Source organism: Chiloscyllium punctatum, chromosome X, assembly GCF_047496795.1.
Source record: "Chiloscyllium punctatum isolate Juve2018m chromosome X, sChiPun1.3, whole genome shotgun sequence".
Taxonomy (NCBI): domain Eukaryota; kingdom Metazoa; phylum Chordata; class Chondrichthyes; order Orectolobiformes; family Hemiscylliidae; genus Chiloscyllium; species Chiloscyllium punctatum.
Genome location: NC_092791.1, coordinates 30,900,775 through 30,927,843, shown reverse-complemented (window position 1 = coordinate 30,927,843; position 27,069 = coordinate 30,900,775). Strand labels below are relative to the sequence as shown.

Here is a 27,069-nt window from a genome sequence, read left to right as displayed (position 1 = left end):
ACATGATGTCCCAACTACTATAAGCTATGTTCTGACCAATGAAGGCAAGCATACCAAACATCGTCTTCACCACCCTGTCTACCTGCAACTTCACTTTTAAGGAACTATTCGCCTGCACCCCTAGGCAGTACTCTCCAAAGCCCTATCATTAACTGTGGAAGTCCTACCCTGATTTGCCTTACCAAAATGTAACACTTCATATTTTGTGACAATTTGTTCAGTAGCTTTGGAGAAGAAAGCAAGGTTGGAGATGGGCTGGTAGTTTGCAAAGATACCTGGTAAAAACAATGACTGCAGATGCTGGAAACCAGATTCTGGATTAGAGTAGTGCTGGAAAAGCAGAGCAGTTCAAGCAGCATCCGAGGAGCAGTAAAATTGACGTTTCGGGCAAAAGCCCTTCATCAGGAATAGAGCTTGAAGGGCTTTTGCCCGAAATGTCAATGTTCCTGCTCCTCGGATGCTGCCTTAACTGCTGTGCTTTTCCAGTACTACTTTAATCCAGTTTGCAAAGATACGGGGAGGAGCTTTGTTTTTTTGAGGAAGGCAGAGATAATGGCTGATTTTAAAGGAGAGCAACAGCAGCTGAAGAGGGAACCAGGAAGCAAAGTTGTGAGGTCAGCATGTTAATGGCAACAGGGTCAAGAAGAGGGAACATCATGGACACGGACTCTGAGAAAATGAGATGAGAGAAACCAGAAAAAACCAGTTCAGCGCTAGGGCAGGGTGGCACTTTGGGGATGGGACTTTGGCCCACCAGGTTCGGGTAAAAGCAGGGCAGCGGCAATTTTGTTTTGAAAATGTTCCTGTGAAGAGGTTTGGGCTATATAGCCATGTTGAGATGCAATTTAATACAGAAGTTCCAAGTTTTTCTTCTATATGGGGATAGCAACAAAGATTGATCTGTCCTTCCCATTGCCACACTCAGTCTCCATCCCAGTAGTAATTTGGATAATAACCGGGAATAGGAAACCTGGCCACTCTTTTAAACTCTGGATTGTTGATGTCAGTTATTTATAATGGCTTAGATTAGCACAAACTGTGCATATGGCTGTGCTCTATCATGCTCCAGAGCAGTGGGGCAAGTGAGCCACCTGGGATAGCTTTCTGCAAGTTAAATGCCATTGTAGACCTTTTTTTAACAGCAGGCTCCTTATAGATTTGACTCCATTGATCTTGTAAATCTATATTAATCATGTCACAGCTACGTTTTGTCTGTCAGTTTTTGGTGATGTCACACTGAATAATTACAATGGCAAATCTTACATATTCTCCCTATGTTATGTAGTGTCTACATCCCAGAGAAAAAAATGGTTTTGTCTACCACATCAGCCTCTCACTCTTCTCCATCTAACAGCATATCTTTCCATTTCTTTTGTCCTTGTGTTAATCCAGCTTTCCCTTAAATACATTGACCATTCATCTTGACCACTTCCTATGGTATCGAGTTCCACATTCTTACCATCTGGAGAGAGAACTTTCTCCTGATTCTCTTGTTGGATTGATCATTGACTATTGTGTAGTTCTGGCCTTGCCCATGTTGAAATGCCTTCTTTATATCTCCCCTTTCAATGCGTGTGCACTATGTGGTTTAAATTACTCTGATAAACTAAGGTCAGGGATATGATTCAAGCCCAACCATCTTCAGTTTCTTCATCAATGACCTTGCCTCCGTCATAAGGTCAGAGGTGGGGATGCTCACTAATTGGTGCTGAACATTGTACATTCGTGCCTTCTTGGGTACTGACGTTGCCAATCAGAACTGAAGTTTTGGAGCACTGATAGATTTGAAGATGAGATGGCCAATCAACAACAAGAAAATGGTATGAGTGTAAACAGAGATTGTAGTGCACTGCTGTTCCTGCAGGTCGTTGAGAAAGACAGGAGGGTGACTCCATGAGGGCCCTACATCATCACTGGAAGACCAAATGGGGAGTGAAAGTCAATCTTGTGTTAGAATTTTAAATTATGAAATTAAGTTCGGAATAGGTTAGCCTTGAACAGGATAGTATCAATTATGTCGAGAGTGTGGTGCTGGAAAAGCACAGCAGTCAGACAGCACCTGAGGAGCAGGAGAATCGATGTTTCGGGCATGAGCCCTTCATCAGGATTGATGAAGGGCTTATGCCCAAAATGTCAATTCTCCTGCTCCTCGGATGCTGTCTGACCTGCTGTGCTTTTCCAGCACTACACTCTCGACTGTGATTTCCAGCAATCCTCACTTTCTCTTAGGATCGATTATGTTCCTGTCCAAAAAATACCGGAAGAACTGAGGATGCTGGAATTCAGAAACAAAAACAGAAATTGCTGGAAAAACTCATCAGTAGAGAGAAATCAGAGTTAACGTTTAGAGTCCAGTGGCTCTTTTTCCGACCCTTCTCCAGTTCTGAAGAAGGGTCACTGGACCTGAAATGTTAACACTGATTGTGTTCCTGTGTCGCACAAGCATTTTAGAGCAGGCTTTGTTGTGATTATGAGTCACAAAATGCAGTGACCAACATGGCTTCTCAATGTAACTGGAACGAATTTCTGTACAGAGTTATTGTATTCATTGTTTAGAACTAGCAGATCTGAAGTTTAAAACTCTGGGATACTGAATTTCAGGAATGGAGCAGGTACAAATTTAGTATTTAGATTTGGGGGCAGTTCAATTGTTGCCCTTTCAATAAAACAAGCTTAAGAGATCCTTCATCACAGGTGTGGGAAACCTGCCAAAAGGCAAGAGCAGTAGTTGTCAGAATTGAATATTGAAGACGACATATTGATATTACTGCACTGTTAAATGTAGGGAAAACAGTGGAAATGCTCGAGCAGCATCTGTGGACTGATAAACTGAGTTAAAGCGTGGAACTAAGTTCTAAAATGGTCCCTCCCGACTGGTTGGAGAGCCGTTAGAAGTCCCACATCACTTCTTGAGGCCCAATGTTATTTAATCACAGTCTGACACTGCAGTAACGAGATGGAAATCCTGGGCTAGCAGCTTTTCACTGCTGGCAACATCACTGTTTCATTTTCTGCTGTGTCATTCTATGATACGAGCAGACAATGTGATTATGAAAAAGAGGTCACTGCTAGGTGAAATAAAGTGGATGGTCATGATTAGGAACTGCAGACCTGTTTCTCTTAGGCCAGAATTTGTTATCCCCATCCCCATCCCTAACTAAAGACACATTGGAAAGCCACACATTAAAATGACAGACCTGCCGGACAGTCTGACCCAGGCACTAGGGATCCACCAGGCAGTCTAACCCGGGCATTAGGGACCCCATCGGGCAGTTGGACCCGGGCACTAGAGACCCACTGGGCAGTCAGACCTGGGCTCTCGGGACCCGTGAAGAAATAACCTGATAAATGATAATCATTACAACCTTAGACTTGCTAGGCTGTCTAAGATATCACAGATATCACAATTTGGGTATTGTCTCACATTGTAGAAGGAAAGCACTATGATAAACTGTACATTTAAGTAGTATTTGATAACATTAAAGGTGTACTGGGCCTGTCTTAAATGATAAAGTTTGATCATAGGGTATGGCTTAAGCTGAAATGAAGGAACAAAGCCGTTATAATGGTAGTAGTGGTTGGGGCTAGGTGCCGATGTGGCTGCCCCAGAGGTTCACTTGTAGGGCTTTTTCTGCTGAAGCACGTGAATGAGTTGCAGTCTGAGTCTACATGATTTGATGTGGAAAATTAAGTTTATTCTGAAAAGTGCAGAGTCTTGCATATTGAAAGTACAAATAGGAGGGATACTTCATGGTGGATGCACCTAACCAAGGGGTAAATTGGATTTTGTGAGAAGAGATACCATTTTTGGAACGATAGGCTCAACAACATCCTTGGTTTAACCCCAGTGTTTTGAAGCTAGATTTCATGGATTTTTTTTTGTCAAACAGGAAGAATTAGATGGGAGGATAGTCGGCCTCGGGACTTCATTCCCTCTTGTTTTACTTTCCCAGAAGACAGAGAGTCAGAAAAACAAAGGAGAGCCATGCTGAGCAGACAAGAAGCTATAGACAGATTGGGAACAGTGAGTCTGCCAACTGGCTATGGGCGAGTTGTTACTGTCTTATAAACAGTGCTGACTATGGCCAATACATCACTGTGGATTTACCAATGATAGCCGGATTGCACTGTGCAGTTCTATGTCAGCATGGGGGATATTATTTGTGAGACATAAATTGAAATGTAATTTCTCCCATATGCTTAACTTGCATCCCAACCCATGTACTAGTTCAGACATCTTTGGAAAGTTTGTGCATATGTTTGGCTTGCTATCTGTTTCAGTGACACAGCCCACCAGGTCTATATACAAATTCCCATTTATCTACAGATAAAAACAAATGTAGCACTGTATATATGTTAGGAACCTGTCTATGTTCTATTGTCCAAATACTGTCCAAATATATCTATAAGGTTTCAGAATGGCGTTGTGTACATTTCACAAATCATGAACAGCTTTGATGCTTCCAAGTCAATCCAGGAAACTCAAAACTACAAGTGTCCTTCCCCATATCTCCAGAAAATGCTGCACTATTTCCCATTATGCACAGCTCATGATTGTGTGAATCAATCGATTACATGATTGCCTAATGGCAGTCTCAATACAAGTGCCACCCAGGTTCTCTGTCAGCAAAAAAACTGCTGACAAGAACTGGTGATTGTTTCTGGTATTTAAAAACAGATTCTCTGTCTTCGTGTTCCCCTGTGCTTGAACAGTGAATACAGTCTTGAGATGGTCATAATAATGACAGCAGCATGGAACGGGATTCGTCTTAACCTTCTGACACCATCAGCTTGAGATCACCATGGGATTCACATGTGGTTGTCCACATCACTCAGCAGAGAGAGTTCCATAGGCGTTCTGAAACCAGCCTAAGAAAGAGAAGAGAGAATAAGGGGTAAGTTAGTTGATCAGGGAATTGCTGAAAAAAAGAGACTGTAGGCGTTTTTCATCTTGCATTCATCAGGCCTGAATCTCAAGAATACCAAATCTTGAAAGGAACAAGATAATTCATATTGTATGAGCTTATTGGCTGGCAAGGGAACTTTAATTGGTAGAAGCTTTCCCATGGAGAATGAGTCTGGGAGCACTTAACTGCCAAGTTTTTGTTTAAAGTCAGACCAGGCAAGTTGATGTTGATTGGTCAGGGTATTACCATGAGATTTGGACGAGGACCGAATAACTGCCATCCAAGTTTATTTTCAGTTGGAAAAGGTGCAGTGCATGGACATGTTCTTTCTCTTTGCAATGTTTCAGTTTGCCATAGGTTACTTCGTTCAGTGGGTAAATACACAAATTGGTGTGTCACTGAGTCACACTAGATGTCCTCACAGTCCTTCCCTGATCTGTGCTGAGTAAGCTGGACTGCAGCCAGGTTAAGGTTCCAACCACTGACCTCTGTGATCCCAAGATGAAGAAGGCGGAGAGACTCAGGGAATTGTTAACCAAGTCTCCTGCCCTTGATCATTATCTAGTGAACCTTGCATTGCCAAGGGCAGGATCAGCCTGGGCTGTCAGGCACCCCCTCGTTGAAAAGTTAAAATCAGTGAGTATTTTATAAAGGATGCAGCTTCTGTAAGGAGTTGTGGAACTGATTTTTCATACTCAAAGTATACAGTTCTAGTCATGTCATGCTAAAGCAACGTCATTATGAGGATACTGAAAACCAAAGTGTTTGACGTAATTACAGAGGGCTAAGTGTTTTGCCATATAGAGCCCAGGTTAAGGGAAGGTGATGGTGTAGTCCAGTATAGCACTAAACTAGTAATCCAGAACATCTGGCCATTCTGGGTCCTTGGGGTTGAATCCAATCCTGGCAGATCGTAAAATTTAAACTTGATAAAAATCTGAAATGTACAAGCTCCTCCAATGGCAATCAAGTAATCGTCAACCAAAAAGTCCTCGTCTAGTTCACTAATGCCCTTTTGGGAAGTAAACCTCTTTTTAAACTTGGTCTGGCTTACATGTGACTCCAGACCCACAGCATGTGGTCATCACTTAACTGTCCTCATACTGACACCCATATCCCATGAACAAGAAAAGATCACAGATTGGTGGAATGGGTGCCTTTTCTGTGACAGTCAGGCAGGAATTGTCCACCGCCAACATCGAGTGGATCAACAAACTGCAGGTCAGCTGGGGTGGGAAATAATAGATGGTATGAAGACATCTGGTTACATCAGGGGGACTCCAGGGTGAGAATCTCTTCCAATTTCCAAAATCTTGCCTTCATGAACTTAACCCGTTTGGGTCATAAGACAGTTATTGTCCACTCCTGGTCTGGAACTGAGCCCCAGTGTAGAAAAAGCCCAAATGTTATTCCCCAGCCTATTGAGAGCTGAACCTAATCAGAAACAGCTAGAAGAATTTGCCTCAGTTCCCTTGGAATGGAATAAATAATGTTGTGATTCCTGCTTCTGATCATTATCCAAGGCAGGCATGCAGGAGGCTGGAAGAACACAGCAAGCCAGGCAACATCAGGAGGTGGAGAAGTCAACATTTTGGGTGTAACCCTTCTTGAAGACCCTGAGTCCTGAGGAAGGGTTAACCCAAAACATTGACTTCTCCGTTTTCTGATGCTGCCTGGCTTGTTGTCGTCTTCCAGCCTCCTGCTTGTCTACCTTGGATTCCAGCATTGGCAGTTTTTCTTTTTGCCTCCAATCATTATCCATAGTTATGTGACAGCATCTTTGTACATGTAACTGTCTCAAAGTGTGTGTGTCTGCAGTGGGGAGGGCATGTGTGTGTCACCTGTGTTTTCGCCTGTCTCTGTGCATGCACACGTGTGGCCCATGCATCTATGTGCAAGACTGTGCACACCAGTGTGTCTGTGTTTATATCTTTGTTTATATGCCTGTCTTTGTATTCTTGCATGTGTGTGTATATGCTTGTCTATTCATGTATGGTTGTCAGTGTAGGTGCATATACGATTGTGTTCATGTAACAGATGTGCATGCACACACTTGTATAATCATGTCTGTGTGTGCGGGTATCAGTATGCATGCAAAGCTGTGTATGTGTATCAGGTGCATGTGTGCATGCGCATGCTTGTTAGTATTTGTGTGTGTCACTGTACCCATTATGTGAGAATGCATGCACATATGTAAGCGAATGTCTATGCATGCATGTTTGGTTGTTAAAGTCTATGTTTGCATAGGGGTGTGTGTGAGAGTGAGTGAGTGAGTGAGAGAGAGAGAGATACTTATTGAAGTTGACTTTTGGCCATTGAGCACTAAACCAAGGTACCATACCAGAGGAATTCATACCAAATCTGTGTGAGCCAATACCATTGCTATAATCACCAATTGCTTTTCTTCTCCTGGACAGTGTCATTTACATTTAAAAGTCTGAGCGACAAATGCTGGCACCTGGGAGAGAGCATCCACTGAGTCTAAGACATTCAAGTTCAACCAGCATTACCATGGGCACTTTCAATAGGCTACTGCTGAATTTTGAAATAAAGGTGTATAGTATTATCTATGCAATTTGAGTTTTAAACTCAAGAGCTTAGTGGCTTTAGTTTTGTGAAGATAAATTTCTCTTAAGATGTCAAAGTCATTTGGCATCGTGAGCTAAATCCATCATTATTTGAAAGCATGAAAGTTAAATGCCTCAATCAGGCACCTGGGAAATTAGTTGAAGTATTTGCAAAGTTGAATTGTATGACATACAGAGAAACAGAGCAGACGCCACTTGTAGCTTGAATTCAGTTTAGAAGAATTCGCTTTCAGTTTTGAAGAATCAGATTTTTAGTTCAGAAGAACAGTTTCCGTCTAACAGAAGAATAGTCTGTTCAGAGACGTCTCCTGGGTGTCAGACGTGAAAAGGAATCCAGGCTCCCAGAACTGGAAATAAATCTCTAGACCATCAATCTGGAAATCGTCAGTTGAGTAAGAATTCCTCTAGTTAAGATCTGAGTGATACTTCATTGGGATTGAGTATCTGTAAAGAATGTGGCTGGGGGAAAATGGATTAATTATCCTTCTAGTTGATGATAGGATCTTTCTAAACTGTCCTACATATAGCTTTATGTGAATATGACCATTCATGTGACTAAGCCACCATGATGACTAATACAAGCATCAAGCCAGGTTTCATTCTGTGTAATACTGAACAAATTGAGATCCCAATCAGTTGGGGTGATTTACTTTACATGTTGTTGACAGTGAGAGGAGCAATAGTTGGAATATTTCGTACATCCCAGTGCAGAGGACAAACACTTGGGAAGTTCTAACTTAGTTCAAAAACAATTAAAGAAGCAATGATCCAGATAAGTCTTCTCTACACAGTGAAAGGTGATCACCAAATCATCAGCTGTGCCTACCAAGCAATTACCTGCATTCAAAATCTAGAGTAATCTACATGATCTCTGAAGCAATTTTATACTGAACGCATCACTACATATAAAGCTGCTGGTCTGTGGTTGCCCCAAATTAATTGTGCATTGCTAAAGAGTCCAGTTGACATCAAATGTGTGCTTAATTTGGATGCACCTTTCAGAATCAGAAACTAATGATTTACAGCTCATTGACAATTTGTACTTACTGGTGTCCTTAGGAGTTGCCTGCAGAAAAACATACATGAGAAAATATCATACATGGCCAGCTCCAGGATTATACGAATCATCAAAATTTGTTGTAAAAGTTAAAAGTACTGGCACAATGGTGTAGCTGGTACAAACCAATGACTGGTTCAGAATCAAAGTGGAGATTTATAAAAGAAATTCACCACATGCCGTGTGCCTAATCTCTACATGAATCTGCACTGTTACTGAAATTTCAGTGAAATCTGTGAACCTTTACCATGTGGCCAAATAAACTGCTGGAAATCCCCTTGGTAGATTATCTTTTTAGATCATAAATGTTGGAGAATGTTCATTTGTGGGCATGCAGAATTGGTGCAAATGGGTCTGGCATCACCTAGTAGCAACAGGTCTGTCACTGTGTAACACTGGGGTATAGTACTGGTGAAGATAGGTCTGTCGCTGTGTAACACTGGGGTATAGTACTGGTGAAGACAGGTCTAAGGAGAATTCTAGTCTATTTGTCTCCAGTATGAGTCATTTACCTTTATTCTTTATTGATGGAAGGGTGTCTGCTAGTTACTACTGACACTTTAATCGTATAAGGAGAAAGTGAGGACTTCAGCTGCTGGAGATCAGAGTCAAAGAGTGTGGTGCTGGAAAAGCACAGCAAGTCAGGCATCATCCGAGGAGCAGGCGATTCCTGATGAAGGGCTTATGCCCAAAATGTTGATTCTCCTGCTCCTTGGATGCTGCCTGACCTGCTGTGCTTTTCCAGCACCACACTCTCAACTGTCATTGTATAACACTAGTATGGTATGAATGAAGATGGGGCTGTCACTGTATAATACCATGGTACAGTGCTGGCAGATAGGTTGGTCACTACATAACATTAGGGTATATTACTGGTAGGGTCAGGTCATTTGCAGTATAACACTTGGGTGTAGCACTGGCAGGGTCAGGTCTGTCATTAGGGTACAGTACTGGTGGGGATAGGGCTGTCACTGTATAATACTGGAGTACCATAATGGTTTGTCAACAGGTCTGTTACTGTAAAACACCTGGCTACAGTGCTGCTGGGGACAATATTCTGAGTAGAATCCAAATATGTGGCTTGTTACATGTCTTACTGAATTGCAGAGCAGGCTCTAGGAGCTGCATGTTCTACTCCTGGTCCTCTTTTGTATGTTGTTGATGAGATAACATATGAAAAGTGAGTTACTGCTATTGATCCTTGGGGAAGCTTTCATTTGCCTTATTTCTCTGGTGGAAAAATAGCACGCTGTCAGACCATAGCGTACAAGGTAAAACATTTATTTCCAGGGTGCATGGTACAGAACTACTAAGACAGACTATATTAAAACAGTACAATACTTCAATAATGACAATTAAGATTTTCCATGGGCATTTAAACTCCCTTGTTTTAGAAATCATATTTGTACAGGTTGATCAGTGGCAGCATTTTGGATGAAACCGTTGATCATCTTCTTGTATCAATTTCTCATCACCCCAAGTGCACATCTCTGGCCTCAACTGAAATGAGGCAATCAATGCTCTGATTACCATAAGCAACTCCCCATTAACCATTAAAGCCTGTGCAGTTAGAGAGATCTTAGTTTGCCATTTCCTCCACATAGCTTCTTCAAATAGAAATTTGTTCTTGGACTGTTTCCCAAATATCAGTATGCGACTAGGAGTTGCAGCACAATCTACAGACCAGCAATTAATCAACCAACTCCTCGTTTCTATATAAAACCAGGAACATGCACTTACCCAGAGGGTTTTTTCTGTAACTCTCATTGGTCACCACTTCCCAGTGTGGTTGTGTATGTTGATGAGAGTCAGGCAGCAAAATAGTCTGACTTTTGCATTTACATCAGATTTGGTCAGCTTTTCTGGTCTACTACCTACTACCTGAATACTGATCACATTCACACAAATGTTAACAGCCTTAATGGAAGGCAGCAGAAAATAGATGGAAGAAAGAGCGACGGGAAATTTGGAGAAGCTAGGTTTTTCCTCCTTGGAGAAAACATTGAAGAGATTTGATTGGGGTGTTCAAAATTATGAAGGACCTGGACAGAATAGAGGGGGAGAATCTTTTCCCATTTGGCAGCAGAATTGGTCACTGTGATTAACAACAGGACTGGTGTTTAATTCTCTAGGGTTAAAGTGATGATTACAAACATGATGGGCTGAACAGCCTCCTTATGTACTGTAACCACATACTATAATCGTAAGATTGTTGCCAGCTCAAACATTTGGAATTCCCTCACCTATGCACCAACAACAGTTGATAACAAATTTTAAGGGCAAATAGGGATGAACAATGAATGCCTTCTTTGAGAGTTTTACACTTTCCATCAACAAACTAACCCTTGAGCTCTAATTCAAAGCAAGTTTGTTACTAACTGAGCCAAAACAATAAATACAAACTGCAAAGCAGAGCTTCAAGGAGTTGCAACGTGTAGCTGTGATACCCTGGGTTGCATAATCTGCCAGTCAGGTTAGCTGCTTGCATTGCTGAACTCATTCATTTATTACTTGATATCCAGTCACTGTATTGGGCAGGTAACATGGAAGGGGTGGGGTAGGAAGGAACATATTAGGTTTGCCTATTCCAGGTCTCACCTGGCCACCACACACACGAGTCACTCAATAGTAACCACAATCACTCCACCATTGGTGACCATGCCTTCAGCAACATTCCTACTGACTTCAGCTGTCATACACAGCATGGCCTTCCAGAAATGGAAGTCATTGCTGTGAATAGCATCAGCCAATCACTGTGCACAGAGCCCCACAGCACAGCTTAGAGGAAACAAGTTGCCTGAGCTCAAAGCTCCAAAGTTCCTTCCCTAAACCTTTCCATCTCAATCTCACTTTCCCCTTTTAAGAAATCATCTACACTTTTCATCAGCTGACCAAGATATTTCAATATTTCCCTGTATTGCTTTGTATGTTGTTTTATAATTCCCTTGTGAAAAACTTTGGGAAGTTCAACAGGTAAAGTGCTACACGAATACAGGTTGCTGCGCTTGGAGAATAGTCTTAGGCCAGACCACCATGGTGTGGTGACAGTGAAGCTCAAACGGTTTACTAACCACCAAGAACTTGATGCACAGCCAAGTTGAGGAGAAGTGCGATTGGAGTTTGGAATTTTTAGAAAACCTATCTAACTCAATGGAAGATCTGAAAAATGCATTAATGACTTTTCTCATTATAGGTGAGCATCAAAAATATCGGTTAGTAATGATGAACAACAAATAGTTCTATTTTCAGGGAACCTACCTCACTGTATTAGCACTGTTGTAGTCTCATTCCTGGAGGTACACATAAGAGAGGGCAAGCTCGTGTGTAAGAGAGTTGGGGGTAGAGCATAAGGCCCTAGTGGTATAGGGCATTAAAATCCTGCAACTGGAATATTCTACAATTGCTTTAAACTAGGCAGGCAATAAAATGTTGAGGAAGGTTATCATTTAATTCCCTCTGCTGAAGAGCTGTTTCATAAACACAATAACAGAGACACACAAGCAAACGGATTTATTTAAAAAAAAATCAATGGTACCATTACAGAATTCTGAAATCATCAAAAGGACTTCATGATCAGAAACAGATCAAAGTAGAAAATTACAATTGGACCACTCACATCCTACATAATTACAGGCTGATGCTGCTATTTTGTGCTTAGCACAACTATTTTCAATGATTTCCAAATTATGTAACAATAAATGACAAAGCAGAGCTGCTCCCACCCACACTCCTCTGACCCTGTGCAATTTTGAACCTGTGAAATATTCCAGTGTTTCGACTATTTCCACCCTTTCAGACTTAGTGAGAGGAAGGAACACAGAGCTGATGAATCATGGAATGAAGGGAAATAGCTTATAGGTTAGGGGTCCGAAACCACAGGTCACAACATGTCTACATTATTAAAGGATCAGAGTGAAGGAAATGAGAATGGAGGAAAACATGAGATGTTTAAACCAGGAGGATTCTGTATACTCCTCAGGGCGAACAGAATGCCTGATCCAGTGTTCAAATCCAGGCACTTGTTTCAGATATACGACATCACAAATTGATGCTCAGACTCAACCACTGGCATAATTTCTAAATCAGGACTTGGGCTGCACCCTCCCATTCTCAATCAGATGCAGCATCTCACTCCAGGATGGAACAAATGTCCAGCAGTTCTAAGATACTCAACACTTTATGGAAGGCTTTACAGTAAACTTAGCCACCTTCATAAAAAAGTTATTGTTGTCATTACTCAAGAACTGAATTTTCTTGTTCTAGGCTTGAAATATTCGGAGGACCAGGGGACAGCATTTGGCACCCTCTGCCACCTCAATGCACGATTTTCCTATTGCGAGCTCAGACAGGTCTTTAACAGTGATGGAGATCACAGTTGGGCCTCATCCTCCCAAAACCCACACAAATAGGCCAAGTTCGGTGTGGAAGTACTGGCCAAGAATCTGGGATTTTTCTTACTCCTCCCCTGCCACCCAAGACTCTGGACTGTAATCTCTGTTGAGATCAGTGAATCCATTGAAGACCATGGATTAACCTTAAAGTAACCGGAGGAGGACCTAGAGACGGTCACCAGCAGCTAAAAGAGCAAGAGAGAGAAGGATCCTGCGCTTTTGAAAATGAGACAAAGTGGGGACAGCACCTTCTCAAATGAGAGAGCAGTTTCAAAAGGAGAAGAGGAGACCCACATGAGAAGGGCAGTGGGAAAGAAATACTAATGGCAGAGAGCACTGTCAGAGCCAAGATATCTCAGGTAAACAGGCAGGTGAGAAACAAGTTACCTGGACAGAGTTTCAGGAGGCAGCCACACCCCTCAGATTAATTACATTATATTTAGTCTGTGGTCAGGATAGGAAGCTGTGACTGCAAGTGAGATAGGCATGGGGATCCAGAATTTAACTTTGGAGCAGCCTCAGCTAGTATCATTGTCCAATAGTTACATGGTTCTTGCTCCTGGTGTGGACAAGGGCACATACTAGAGAGTATGGGTAAACAGACCACAGCACCATAGTCTAAAACAAGTGGGGGCAAGGGAAGGGAAACATAGTAGTAAAAGGGAATAGGAATAGATATAGTTCTCTGCAGCAAAGAACAGAATTTCAAAGGCTTGTCTACCTGGTGCCAAAAGGACCAGGACATTTCTTCTGGGCTAGAGAGAAACTTTAAGTAGCGATCAGAACATAGTTCAATTTCAAATTCTGTTTGAGGAAGAGCAATTCTGATCACAGTTTAAATAAGATCAATTATACATATTACGAAGAAAGAGTCGTCTAAAGCAAGCTGGGAAAATAGATGAAGGCGAAGGTCAGCAGATGAGCAAAAAATATTAAGGCATACAAAGTGGTGAAAAGGAGCAGTAGACCAATGGATTGGGAATTTCTTTCAGGAACGAATAGTGAATGATTAAAAAGCTTAGAGAAAATTGATTATGAAAGTAAATGGGTAAGAAATATAAAAGACAAACAGGTGCTTTTATCAGTATATTTACGGAAGAGTAGCTCATGTCAGCATGGGACCCTTGGAGGATGAACTAGGGAATTAATAGCACCGGGGGAATCAGCAGATAATTTAAATAAATATTTTGCATCTGGAGGACACAATAACCATGAAGCTATCAGATAAACAAGGTACTAATGGAAAGGAAGATCTTGTAACAATCTAACAAGGGACAAAGTACTTGGCAAATTAATGGGTTTAAAGGCAAACAAGTCACAATTTGTTAATGATTACACAGTCCATGTTATTGATGTGTATGACTTTATCTAATGGTTTTAAAGGAAGTAGCTGCATTGATAGTAGGGACATTGATTAAAATATGGTTCCAGCAAACTGGAAACTCTGGAGGGAGGGAGACAAAAAGCAGAAAATTATAGGCTAGATAACATTTGTTGTTGGGAAAAAGCTATAGTCCATTATTAAGGAAGAAGAAGTGTGACATTAAGAAAAGCATCACATAATCAAGCAATCAATATGGTTTTGTAAAAGGGAAAAGTATGTTTGGCAAATTTGCTGAAGTTCTTTGAGGATACAATAAGGAGAGATGATAAAGGGAAACTGGTAGAGGTAGTGTATTTGGATTTCTAGAACGAGCCTAATAAAAAAGGTTAATGCACAGATGCTTACAGCATTAGAAAGTAATGTATGAGCTTGGATTACATACTGAAGACAGAGTTGGGATTAACAGGCCTTTTTTTAGGTTGGAAAGAGGCAACTATATTACTGACTTGGGCAGGGGGAGAGAAAGAGAAATCAGCAAGTAATTCAAATTTGATGATACAAAAATAGGTGGAGTGCATGTTGTGACAAAGACATTAGGAAATTGCAAGCGGATATAGATAGGTTTAAGCAAATGGGCAAACAGCTTAGTAGGAGAAAGTGAGGACTGCAGATGCTGGAGATCAGAGCTGGAAATGTGTTGCTGGAAAAGCACAGGTCAGGCAGCATCCAAGGAGCAGAAGAATTGACGTTTCGGGCATGAGCCCTTCTTCAGGAATTTCCTCATTCCTGAAGAAGGGCTCATGCCCGAAACGTCGATTCTCCTGCTCCTTGGATGCTGCCTGACCTGCTGCGCTTTTCCAGCAACACATTTTCAGCAAACAGCTTAGTAGATTGGGTTTAATGTAGGAACGTGAGAGATCTTGCACTTTGGTAGGAAGAATCAAAAGGCAAACTACCATTTAAAATGGAGGAACATTCCAAGTGCATTGCAGAAGGATATTGATATTCTTGTGCATGCAGCACAAAACATTAGCAATAGGTGCAGCAAGTAATTTTGAAGGCAAATGGAATTTTGGCCTTTATTGCTGGGAGTTAGAGTTTAAAAAAGGGAAGTCTTGTAACAACTATACAGGGTGCTGTTGACACTGTACCCGGAGTACTGTGTATGGTTTTATTTCTTATATTTTGGATAGGTTATTCTGGCATTGAAGGCGATTCAAAAGAGATTCACTTGGCTGATTAGAGGGATGAAGGGGTTGATTTATCAAGAACAGCTAAATGGGTTAGGACTGTATTTATTAGAGTTTAAGACACTGAGGGGAGATCTTATTGAAATACAATGTTCTGAAGGGGCTTGACAGGGTTGATGTTGAGAAGATGTTTCCATTACTTGGGGAATCTTGTTACAGAATAAGGGGACAGTCATTTAAAACAAAAATGTGAACAAATCTCTTCTAGAAGGTATGATTGTCTGGGATTCTCTACCCCAGAGAGCCAAAGAGGCTAGAAAGTATTTCAAGAGGAGGTAGATAGATTTTTAAAATATCAGGAAGTTGAATGCTTTGATGAACCGGCACAAGAGGAATTGAGGTCTGGGGTAGATCCATCATGACTTTGTTAAATGGTGGGCTGAATGGTCGACTTCAGCCATATTTGTTATCTTTAATGTAAACCTCAGTCCTTCCCAGTCTGAGAGATCCAATACCACAACTAGGTGGAACTGGAACAGTTTAGTATTTAAATTTTAAAAGTGAAAATATTTGGTTTTAAAATTTAAATACTAAAAAAAATATATAAATTAATTTTCTGTTCACTCCATATGGGACTTTAGCCAATGGTCACCTCAGCCTGCCGGAAACACAGTTTGACCTTGTGTTTCCAAGCATTGCTGGAAGTGTGGGTTTGAACCTTGCAGACACCATAGCTGCTTGATCTATCCAGAAGCAGGACCCCAGTTTCTCATCCAGTGCCATTAAGGAAAACTGGAAATCAGGTCTTTAGGAATGTGTGACAGTCCTGCTTGTACATAAATATAAAACTTTCATTTTTACTCCCAACCTATATTTCAAATTGTGGCAAATTTTAAATTCAAATACTTCAATGGTAAAATACTGTTTATTGATGAACTTTAGGTCCCCCCTTCTGCCAATCTGACAGAACGTTCTGGACATAGAGGGGAGGAGCACTGTTGTGTCAGTTAGTGTTTTGAAGACAGAGACCTGCCAAAAGCATTGAGCTAGCAAATGCTCAGCTACAGCAGCCCAGGCACCGATTTTTAAAAATACATAAAATTGTTTGAATTTTAAAAACATTATAAATCATTTCCAGCAGAACTTCTACATTTGCATCATGACTGCACAGTACCTTTATAAAATACAGGTTTGGGATTTACAAATAGGTTGAGGGCACTTGATTATCCACTACTGTTTCTGCACACAATTATCTAACATCTAAAAAGTAGAGAGTTAATTTTGGGGTTTACTTAAAAGTTACTAATTAATACTTGAAATCCTAAAGCCCCACAATAGTTACTTGATCCACAGGGAACATTTAAATGAACACCCTATGGGTAAATCTTGGATTAGAGTTGTTTCTGTATAGTTCCCTACAGAACAGTGCTCAGGAAGCAACCAAACAGAGCTAGACCCCTGGTGTCTTTTACAGGGATGTATAAAGGAACTTTCTTTGGTTAACTCTCAGACTCGCCTTGTTCTTCTATAAGCACAGCACTGGTGCTGCTTACCGTGCGTCCGCAGTTCAGAAAGGAGACCCCCAGTGAAACTGCACAGTACCAGGCCTGGAGGCACAACAAAGAAAAGCAAAGGTCACTTCACAAAGTATTCAATCTGAGCATCCTTTCCATTGCACCAGAGTTGAAGCAACAGGCACAGTTGACTACTAAATTCTTTCCTTGCTGTAATGTGTCTAACAATCACCCAAACTTCCTAAAAACAGAGGGATTTTTGTGTGCTAGATAGCAATATAAAGAACAGGCTTACAGCCTCATTGCCCCTTGCAGAGAGTAGGTGCTGCTGACATTTTGAGCACTTTTCTCATGAACTTTCAGATTTACTTAATTCTTTCGCGTATAGAATTGTTCCAGCTTTGGTACATCTTCAGTTCAGGAATACAGTTGAGATCAGGATACATTGGGTTTTCCAGGTTAATGGGTAGATGCCAGTGTGGAGCTGTACTAGGACATCTTGGCTTGGGGCACAGCACGTTCTGGAGTATAAGCATTTAGTACTATTGCCAGAATATTATAGAATCATACAGCATGAAAACAGACCCTTTGGCCAACCAGATATCCGATAGTAAAAGTTTCTTTCAATACGCAAGAAATAAACGAGAGGCAAAAGTAGACATTGGGATGCTCTAAATTGATGCTGGAAATCGAGTGATGGGAGATGAAGTACTTACTAAGTTCTTCAGCTATTTCCTTGTGTCAGTCTTCACAGTGGAAGACATGAATAATATCCCAACAATTAAGAGGAGTCAGGGGCAGAGTTGAGTATGGTAGCCATTACAAAAGAGAAAGTGCTAGAAAAGCTAAAAGATCCAAAACTTTGAGAAATCTCCTGGCCCCGACATGCTACATCGTAGAGTTCAGAGGGAGATAGCTGAGGAAATAGCGGAGGAGTTGGTTGTGATCCTTCAAAAGTCACTGGGAGTCAGGGAAAGTCCCAGATGGTTAGAAAATCGCTATTGTAACCCCCTTGTTCAAGAAAGGATCAAGACGAAAGATGGAAAATTATAGGCCAATTAGCCTCACCTCTGTTGTTGGTAAAATTTAAGGATGAGATTTCTAAATTCTTGGAAGTGCAGAGTCAGATTAGAACAAGTCAGCATGGTTTTAGTAAGAGGAGTTTGTGTCTGACAAACCTGTTAGAATTCTTTGAAGGGGTAACATATAGGTTAGACCAGGGAAACCCAGTGGATGTTATTTACCTAGACTTCCTGAAGGACTTTGATAAGGTGCCTCACAGGAAGCTGCTGAGTAAGGTGAGGGCCCATGGTGTTTGAGGTGAGCTACTGGCATGAATTGAGGATTGGCTGTCTGATGGAAGGCAGAGAGTTGGGATAAAAAGGTTATTTTTCAGAATGGCAAGTGGTATCCTGCAGGGTTCAGTGTTGGGGCTGCAGCTCTTCACTTTATATACTAATGATCTGGATGAAGAGATTGGGGGCATTCTGGTGAAGTTTGCCAATGATCCAAAGTTAGGTGGACAGGCAAGTAATACTGAGGTGGGTGGGGACGCTGCAGAAAAACTTAGACAGTTTAGAAGAGTGGTCCAGGAAATGGCTGATGAAATTCAACATGAGCAAATGTGAAGTCTTGCACTTTGGAAAAAAAGAATACAGGCATGAACTATTTTCTAATCAGTGAGAAAATTCATAAAGTCAAAGTACAAAGGGATCTGGGGAGTGCTAGTACAGGATTGTCTAAAAGGTTAACTTGCAGGTTGAGTCCATGGTTAAGAAAGCAAATGTAATGTCATTTATCCCAAGAGGGTTGGAATATAAAAGCAGCGATGTGCTTCTGAGACTTTATAAAGCTCTGGTTAGGCCCCATTTAGAATACGGTGTCCAGTTTTGGGCCTCACACCTCAAGAAGGACATACTGACACTGGAGCACATCCAGCGGAGATTCACGCTGATGATCCCTGGAATGGTAGCCTAACATACGACAAATGGCTGAGGATCCTGGGATTGTATTCATTAGAGTTTAGAAGGTTGAGGGGAGATCTAATAGAAACTTACAAGATAATGCACGGCTTAGAAAGGGTGGACGCTGGGAAGTCGTTTCTGTCAGGCGGGGAGACTCGGACCAGTGGGCACAGCCTTCGAATTAGAGGGCGTGAATTTCAAACAGAAATGAGGAGACATTTCTTCAGCCAGAGCATGGGCCTGAGGAATTCATTGCCATGGCGTGCAGTGGAGGCCAGAACGTTAAATGTCTTCCAGGCAGAGATCGATAAATACTTGACCTCGCAAGGAATTAAGGGCTACGGGAAGAGTGCGGGTAAGTGGAGTTGAAATGCCCATGAGCCATGATTAAATGGCAGAGTGGACTCGATGGGCTGAATGGCCTTACTTCCACACCGATGTCTTGTGGTCTTATGGCTTTGACGTACTGTGGGGCTTGGTATTAGACATAACGTTTCAGCTCTGCTCAACGCATGTTTTATAAAGGATTGACATCAATTCTTTGGTTTTTGTACTCTGTTCTGCTATTATGTTCAGAAAAGATTTACAAGGATGTTGTCAGGGTTGGAGGATTTGAGCTATATGGAGAGTTTGAATAGGCTGGAGCTGTTTTCCCTGGAGCGTCAGAGGCTGAGGGGTGACCTTATAGAGGTTTATAAAATCATGAGGGGCATGGATAGGGTAAATAGACAAAATCTTTTCCCTGGGTCGGGGAGTCCAGAACTAGAGGGCATAGGTTTAGGGTGAGAGGGGAAAGATACAAAAGAGACCTAAGGGGCAACCTTTTCACACAGAGGGTGGTGTGTGTATGGAATGAGCTGCCAGAGGAAGTGGTGGAGGCTGGTACAATTGCAACATTTAAGAGGCATTTGGATGGGTATATGAATAGGAAGGGTTTGGAGGGATATGGGCTGGGTGCTGGCAGGTGGGACTAGATTGGGTTGGGATATCTGGCCGGCATGGATGAATTGAACTGAAGAGTCTGTTAACGTGCTGTACATCTCTATGACTCTATATATGCTTATAGCTAAAAAGATTCCATTCGTGTTTTTGAAAGGCTTCCTTAACTCCTACTTCTATCTTCAAAGCATATATATTACCCCCGCATCTCTCTGTGTCTGCATCCTTCAGGTTGTAAAAGCAAATGCATTTTGCCTCTCATTCCTCTTAACCAAATGTACCGTTTCACACTCCTCCGTTTAATTCTTTTGCTATTCACCTGCTCTTTTCACCATTGTCACCACAGTTTACTACATTCCCCAATTTCATATCCTTTATAGATTTTGAAATTTAAAAAAAATTAACTGAAGCTGGAATTTCCCACTGAATCAGCACCACGCTGAGTAGTACATGAGCCTAGTGAGGCAATATGGAACCTCTTTTTAATGACTTATAACAAGACAATAGAAGAATCTGTGTCAGGACTTACCAGGTAAGCGACAAAACTCAAGTATGCAACCGAAACGAAGGCTGCAACCAGATAAAGTGCCACATGCCCCAAACTTGAAACATAAACTATAACAAAATACATATTAATGGCACAGATGATAAAAACAGTGATTCCACCAGCAATCTTCCACACCCTGTGGGGGAAATAAAGAAAAACGCTAATTATACTCAAGATGTCATGATTGTGATAGCAGAGTCTCCAGTCAATAGAGAGTAATTTTAAATAGAAATACACAAATTATAACATGAAAGCAGTTAAACTAGTCCATGTTGGTATCTTTGAACCCAACAGCAGTATTTGAACCCTGTGCTCCCAGAATGGTACCGAGGGGCTGAATGGCCAATTTACATCTTGTACCCAAGACAGAATGCTAGACAGGCAGGAGTGAGTTATGTTGAAATCTATTCTAAAATTTTACATGCAGAGTAACAGGTAAGTGCAATTATCTTTTTTAATAAGGCAGCAGGGAAAGAAAAATAAGCATTTGGATTACTTACAGACCATTGGCGAAGTCGTGCATGACAGAGCCCATACTTGTAAATGTCAATATTGGGATCAATGCAAATGGCAACTGCAAAGAGTTGAAAGATCAGTTAGAGCTGGTTCCGAAGGGTCATGCTGCCATGAATAAACCAAACTTCTGCACACACACAACACATTTTAAAAATGCTTTGTTGTTTAAGAAAGTAAAACTTAATTCTTGCAAGTAATGTTTCAAATGTAATGCCTCACTGCGGTAGCAAACTAGAAATTAAGCCCCAGTATTCCTAAATTCATCACAAAAATTAAAAGATGTTAGAATCATGCAAAATTCCCCAACTTACCTACATTTGAGACCTATGTTGTCAAAGCATGGGACAAATTTCTGTACTTAAGAATAACTACTTGTTACAAATAGGTTCTAACTGCAGATAAACAATTATGAACTGTCAATATACAAGTCTGCTAGCAAAAAGTGTATATATATGCACAAGCAACAATGTGAATGGAAATAACTCCATGGAGGCCAGTATCCCATCACTAAGGTACTCTTTATTTACATGTGGAGTCCTTGACTCTGATCCAGCTCCCTCAAAGCCAGTTCTCAGAGTGAACAGGATGGCTGTCGCTCTTGCTTTTATCTGTCAGCCAGGGCTCCCTCAATGAACCAGGTTAACAGTCCCAGTCAGGAAACTCATTCTCTGTGAGGTCTACCTGGCTTACCTAGTTACAATCACTACATAACCGAACCCTCTGTACATGCTGTTTATATGCTTTAAAAAGTGCATCAATCTTTGGCTTTTCAACATGTTGGTTGCCATTTCAACCAATAATCAAAAACTCAAAAAACCCAGAGTCTTTACACAAAAGATATTAAAGAGTAAAACTTTTTCATACTCTTTATAAATCATTGCAATACCGCCTAACAGTAGTTTTATGAAATAATGAAAGGTATAGATAGGGTTAATGGTAATTGTCTTTTCCCTCTGATGGGAAGTTTCAAGACTAGGAGGCATACTTTTATAGTGAGAGGAGAAAGATTTAAAAAAAGATGAGGGGCACTTTCTTTTTGTTACAGAGGGTGATTTGCGTGTGGAATGAACTTCCTAGGGAAGTGGCGGATGTGAGTACAAAGTACAATGCTTAAAAGACGTTTAAAGACATGAATAGGAAAGGTTTGCAGGATATGGGATAGGAGCAGGCAGGTGGGACTAGTTTAGTTTGGGATTATGTTTGGCAAGGACTGGCTGGACTGAAGGGTCTGTTTCTATGCTAGGAGACTCGGAGCATGTCATTCTTCCAGGGACCCAATAATTTTTTGGTACAAACATTCCTTTTTGGGAAATAACCATAATTTATAACTTTCAATTTATTTTTCTAATATTTGTTTAATTTTAATAAGATCCAGCCTTAATCTTTTTCTCATTTGCACTCTGTATAGAATGTACATCAACCCAGACCTATCCCCATTAATATTGAAACCAATGCATTAAAAGGCTCCAAAGTGGGACGTAAAATCTGAATTCCACTTTAATCCTTTTGCAATCCTACTTATTTCTACCTATTGACATTCCATCTATCTTGATTACAAAATAAAGTCCTACTCCATTCTTTTCTTTGTCCATTCTATTTTACCTCATTATCTCAACAAAGAATTGTAATGAGTTGACAGCTAGTCTTTCTTCTACTGCAATGTCACCTGCCTTTCAACTTTTTCAGAATGAGATTCAAATTAACTGAGCTGGATTTTGGTGGAGTCGGACCAAACCTGGAGGCCTTTTAAAATGGTAGTTGGGAGCCTGATTGGAGTTCAGGGGGTTGGGCCAAAGATTCACCAGGGCCTTTTAAAACCTAGAATATTGATTTCCGACATCTGGTTATATCAATAGGATTTTTCTGGATCCAGAGGGGTTGACATAAACAGAGCTGTACTAATGTACTTTCAAATTCCACTGAATCATCTCATAAGAAATCAACATCTATCACGAATAAGTTTCCCTTTTTGATATCAACGAAATGTTGTGAATACTGCCCTTAATTGAAATCAGCTCCCTCTCAGCAAGACAGATCTGACTGAAAAATATTATACCTTTGAACCAGCCCGTACACTCTGCTGTTTTAGTTCCCATAGTTACCCCTCTCCATCCCTCACCTCTTTAGGCACTTTCAGAAACACTTCTCAGAATGCTTTTACCCTTCAGAATCACAGATTTAATGCCAATTTATCCACACTCCAATGAATATATGGCCAAAAGTTCTAAAGGGACTTTCAGGATTACTTGCCCTGCTGTGGAAGAAACCACTCCATCAGCTGCATTGCCCAGTCACTCTCCACAGCCCAAAACAACTAGGCTTGCTTTAGCCTTCAGAGGCTAGAAGGACTGCTTCTGTACAATTCCATCTATGTAACAAGACAGGCTGGTACTTCAGAATAACTATCCAATGCCAGTATCCAACTTCTTTGGTTTTTGCCTCTCTCATTAGTTTGCCCAGTAGTTAGCTGGTAATCACAAAACTTCACAGTCATGACAGTTTTGGTTTCTTGTCCTGTCTCATGATTGTTGTGTATCCCTCCTTTTATTATGCAAAATGCAGCCTCTATGTACACCTTAAATGTTTTTCGGGACAACTACAGTAAGGTCTCCTTCTGTCGCGGGATTATTATCTGGTATGTTGGTATTTTCAAATTGAAGAGTCACTCTCAGACTCTCAGTTAGAGCTGGCACTGCACTGTCTTACTTCCCACTCTTTTACCTCACATGGACTTCACTCCTTGACCATCATCTTGAACATTCACAAATGTTTAAACTTGTCAGTAGTTTTTCTTGCACTTCCCTCTATAATTCACTGGACCCTTGTGAAATATATGTCCCCCAAGGCCCCACTTTCGGTATTGGTCTTTGGATGGGATAGCTCTGTCCGCAGAGTCAGGATCATTCAGCCTACCATCATCCACTCTGGTCTATTGTATTCGGTTCCTCAGGATCATCACAAAATGTATGAATTAGAGAGATACAGGCACTTCCTCACCTTCTATCAGCTGCTCAGTTTCAGGGTGTTTGATATCAATTCCAATTAACTGAGGAACAAACTTTAATTGTTTGATTACTATGTGGGACAGACACTGTCTTACCATCACCCACTATTATGTTACCAGGTCCTTCCCATTCCTTACAGTCTACATTTTTGTAATACGCCATATCCTCAATGAAAGATTATTGTGGGACAGTCTTAAGATGCCCAAGATTTTTCTGAATTTCCTCTTGAGATTACAGTCTTCATGAATGCTCCACTCCCTGCTTATAAAACATTCAAAGATGCAGAAAAAGAAATGAATTGCAGTCCCCTCAAGAACAGGGGAACCATCACCTAATACAGAAGGTAATTTAGAACTCTTCCCTTTGAACAAATGATAGAGACTATGTCTTGCAACAATCTGAAACAAATTATTTGTCATGTCAGTGGAGTTATCAGGTTGCACTTTGGTTAATCTGCAAAGATGTCACACAGCATTTCATCCATGATTCCTTTTTGTTAAAAGGATGTTGAGCTGTGGTATTCATGACCACAATATTCAGGTTTTCACTCATTTCCAAACGCGTCATTAGAAAATACTCCTCAATGATTGGTCAGAAACTTAGCCACTACCTCAAATCTGGTCTCTCTCGATTTCACCATAACTTATCTACAATCACTTTTTTTTTAACCAAGTATTATGGTAGAAAGACTAAATCTGGTTGCCACAGATCTAAAGGTATGGGACAAAGGAAGAAATATTTTCATTCCACACTTTATATTGGAGAACACTGTCTTATTGTAAGCCTGCTATTCGAACGTGACCTTCCATGCCACACTTTGAGGTGTTTGCAAGGTTTGTAAAGTCCCCTGGCAGTGGAAAACCTACCATAAGATGTGGCAGTGTCCTTCAACACACTTTGCATACTAAATAGAGTCAGCCTTAAAAATGTTTAATGACACAACCTCCACTGCTCGCTCAGGTAGAGCATTCCATAGATTAACTCAAAATCTTTCATTATTTCTTCAGTTTAAAATGAGAGATCCCTTATTTTCCAACAGTGTCTCCTGGTTGTAGTTCGAGCCTTTCTCACAAAGGGAAAGGACCTTTAAAACTCCACCCTGTCAATTCCCCTCAAGATGTTACATAGTTTCCCAATCTTCTGCTCATGTCTTCCCCTCCAATTCTTCACATTCAAGCCCATAAGCTTCCATGTTGAAGAATCATCCTCTATAGTTTCCCCTACTCCAGCATGATCCCTCCAACAAACACATCTTCTTTGTTTCCCATTTAAGCATTCTGAAGGGATTGTTGCCTCCATGACATTCTGGCCCACTCTTCCATGACTCCAAAGACCACCTCCCTTGCTTCATGTTTGTAAACTTCTATCTTGTTCACAATGTAGTCTGCTCTATACTGGGAAGACCAAACAAACTGGGTGAATGCTTTGAGAAACACTTCCATTCAACCAGGTGTGACTCTGAACGTGTGTTTTAATTCCCCACCTTGTTCTCATGCTGACCTCTCTGCCTTTAGCTTCCTGTAGCGTTTCGATGCAGTTTAATGCAAGCTCGAAGAACAGCATTGTATGTTTCACTTTACAGACAGACATTCAGATTTAACACCGATTTCAGCAATTCCAGACAGCAACCTTCGCTTACCTCTATTCTTGGGTGGCAGCTGCCTTTCACCCTTCCTCTCAAGACATACCCCTTAATTCTTTGCTCGCCCCATCACCACTCCTTTTAGCCTTGTACCATGAACTCTCCTGTCATTTAATCTCTGTCTTCCCCCCACAGAATCTTCCTTTTGTCTATTTCTACCCTCCCCCACCTTAATTTGCTTAAAACTGATAATATCTCTAACTTTTCCCAGTTCTGATGAAAGGTCTTCAACCTGAAACATTACCAGTTTTGTCCTTCACAGATGCTGCCTGACCTCCTGAGTTATTCCAGCATTTCACATTTGTTCAGTTAATTATTTTATTACATATTTATGGTATATTTGGCAAGGACCTCAAGAAAATACTTTGCTGACAACAGTTGAAAACTGACAGAAAAAAAAATGTGGGACCAAGAGAGGATCCGGTTTTGCTCATCATCTGTTCGAGGCCAGGGTTGTGTGTTCCAGATGTCGAGTTCACGAAGGGTGGCATTCTGGCACCAAAACAGGAGTTAAAATGGCTGTATCTATATCTCATGATTTTCTTGATGGTTACTCTGATTTTCAGGGAGTTACTTTTAAATGAACAGGAGCTCAGTTTTCATTCATACCAACTGCTTTAATTACTTTCTGTATTTGTATTAATATATGGGTATTTTGGACTTGCACAGAAACAGAGGAAGATGGTGGCAGAAGGAGATTGCCTGAGTGGATGCCAGCCAATTCTCTCCATTCTACTTATGGGCAGGGAGCACAGCCTTTTTCTCAGATTGGTCACCCTCGTGATTGAATGTTCCAACCTGAGAACTCTGTGGGAAGCTAGAGAAATGATTGCTGGGCCGCTTGCTGAGATATTTGTATCATTGATAGTCACAGGTGAGGTGCCGGAAGACTGGAGGTTGGCAAACGTGGTGCCACTGTTTAAGAAGGGTGGTAAGGACAAGCCAGGGAACTATAGACCGGTGAGCCTGACCTCGGTGGTGGGCAAGTTGTTGGAGGGAATCCTGAGGGACAGGATGTACATGTATTTGGAAAGGCAAGGACTGATTATGGGTAGTCAACATGGCTTTGTGTGTGGGAAATCATGTCTCACAAACTTGATTGAGTTGTTTGAAGAAGTAACAAAGAAGATTGATGAGGGCAGAGCAGTAGATGTGATCTGTATGGACTTCAGTAAGGTGTTCGACGAGGTTCCCCAAGGGAGACTGATTAGCAAGCTTAGATCTCATGGAATACAGGGAGAACTAGCCATTTGGATACAGAACTGGCTCAAAAGGTAGAAGACAGAGGGTGGTGGTGGAGGGTTGTTTTTCAGGGTGGAGGCCTGTGACCAGTGGAGTGCCACAAGGATCAGTGCTGGGTCCTCTACTTTTTGCCATTTACATAAATGATTTGGATGAGAGCATAAGAGGTACAGTTAGTAAGTTTGCAGATGACACCAAAATTGGAGGTGTAGTGGACAGTGATTACCACCGCATCTCCTCCAC

The 27,069-nt window shown here is 41.2% G+C and overlaps 2 protein-coding genes across 7 annotated transcripts in view; one reads left to right on the top strand and one right to left on the bottom strand.

The window, feature by feature from the left end:
* LOC140471231 (HIG1 domain family member 1C-like) overlaps positions 1-27,069 on the top strand; it is a 119,539-nt gene that overhangs the window by 20,922 nt on the left and 71,548 nt on the right. The gene's annotated exons all lie outside the window — the stretch shown is intronic.
* The window catches only part of slc11a2 (solute carrier family 11 member 2), a 92,274-nt gene continuing 68,877 nt past the window's right edge, over positions 3,673-27,069 (bottom strand). For 4 of the 5 annotated variants that reach the window (XM_072567172.1, XM_072567174.1, XM_072567176.1 and 1 more), the window contains exons 14-17: positions 20,922-20,995; positions 20,404-20,557; positions 17,011-17,064; positions 3,673-4,869 (exon numbers count right to left, since the gene is read on the bottom strand). In XM_072567172.1, coding sequence (XP_072423273.1) covers positions 4,810-4,869; positions 17,011-17,064; positions 20,404-20,557; positions 20,922-20,995 — 342 coding nt within the window. In that variant the 3' untranslated portion in view covers positions 3,673-4,809. Of the gene's footprint in view, positions 4,870-8,542; positions 8,562-17,010; positions 17,065-20,403; positions 20,558-20,921; positions 20,996-27,069 lie in introns of all 5 variants that reach the window. The other variant, XM_072567173.1, reaches the window with a different exon arrangement.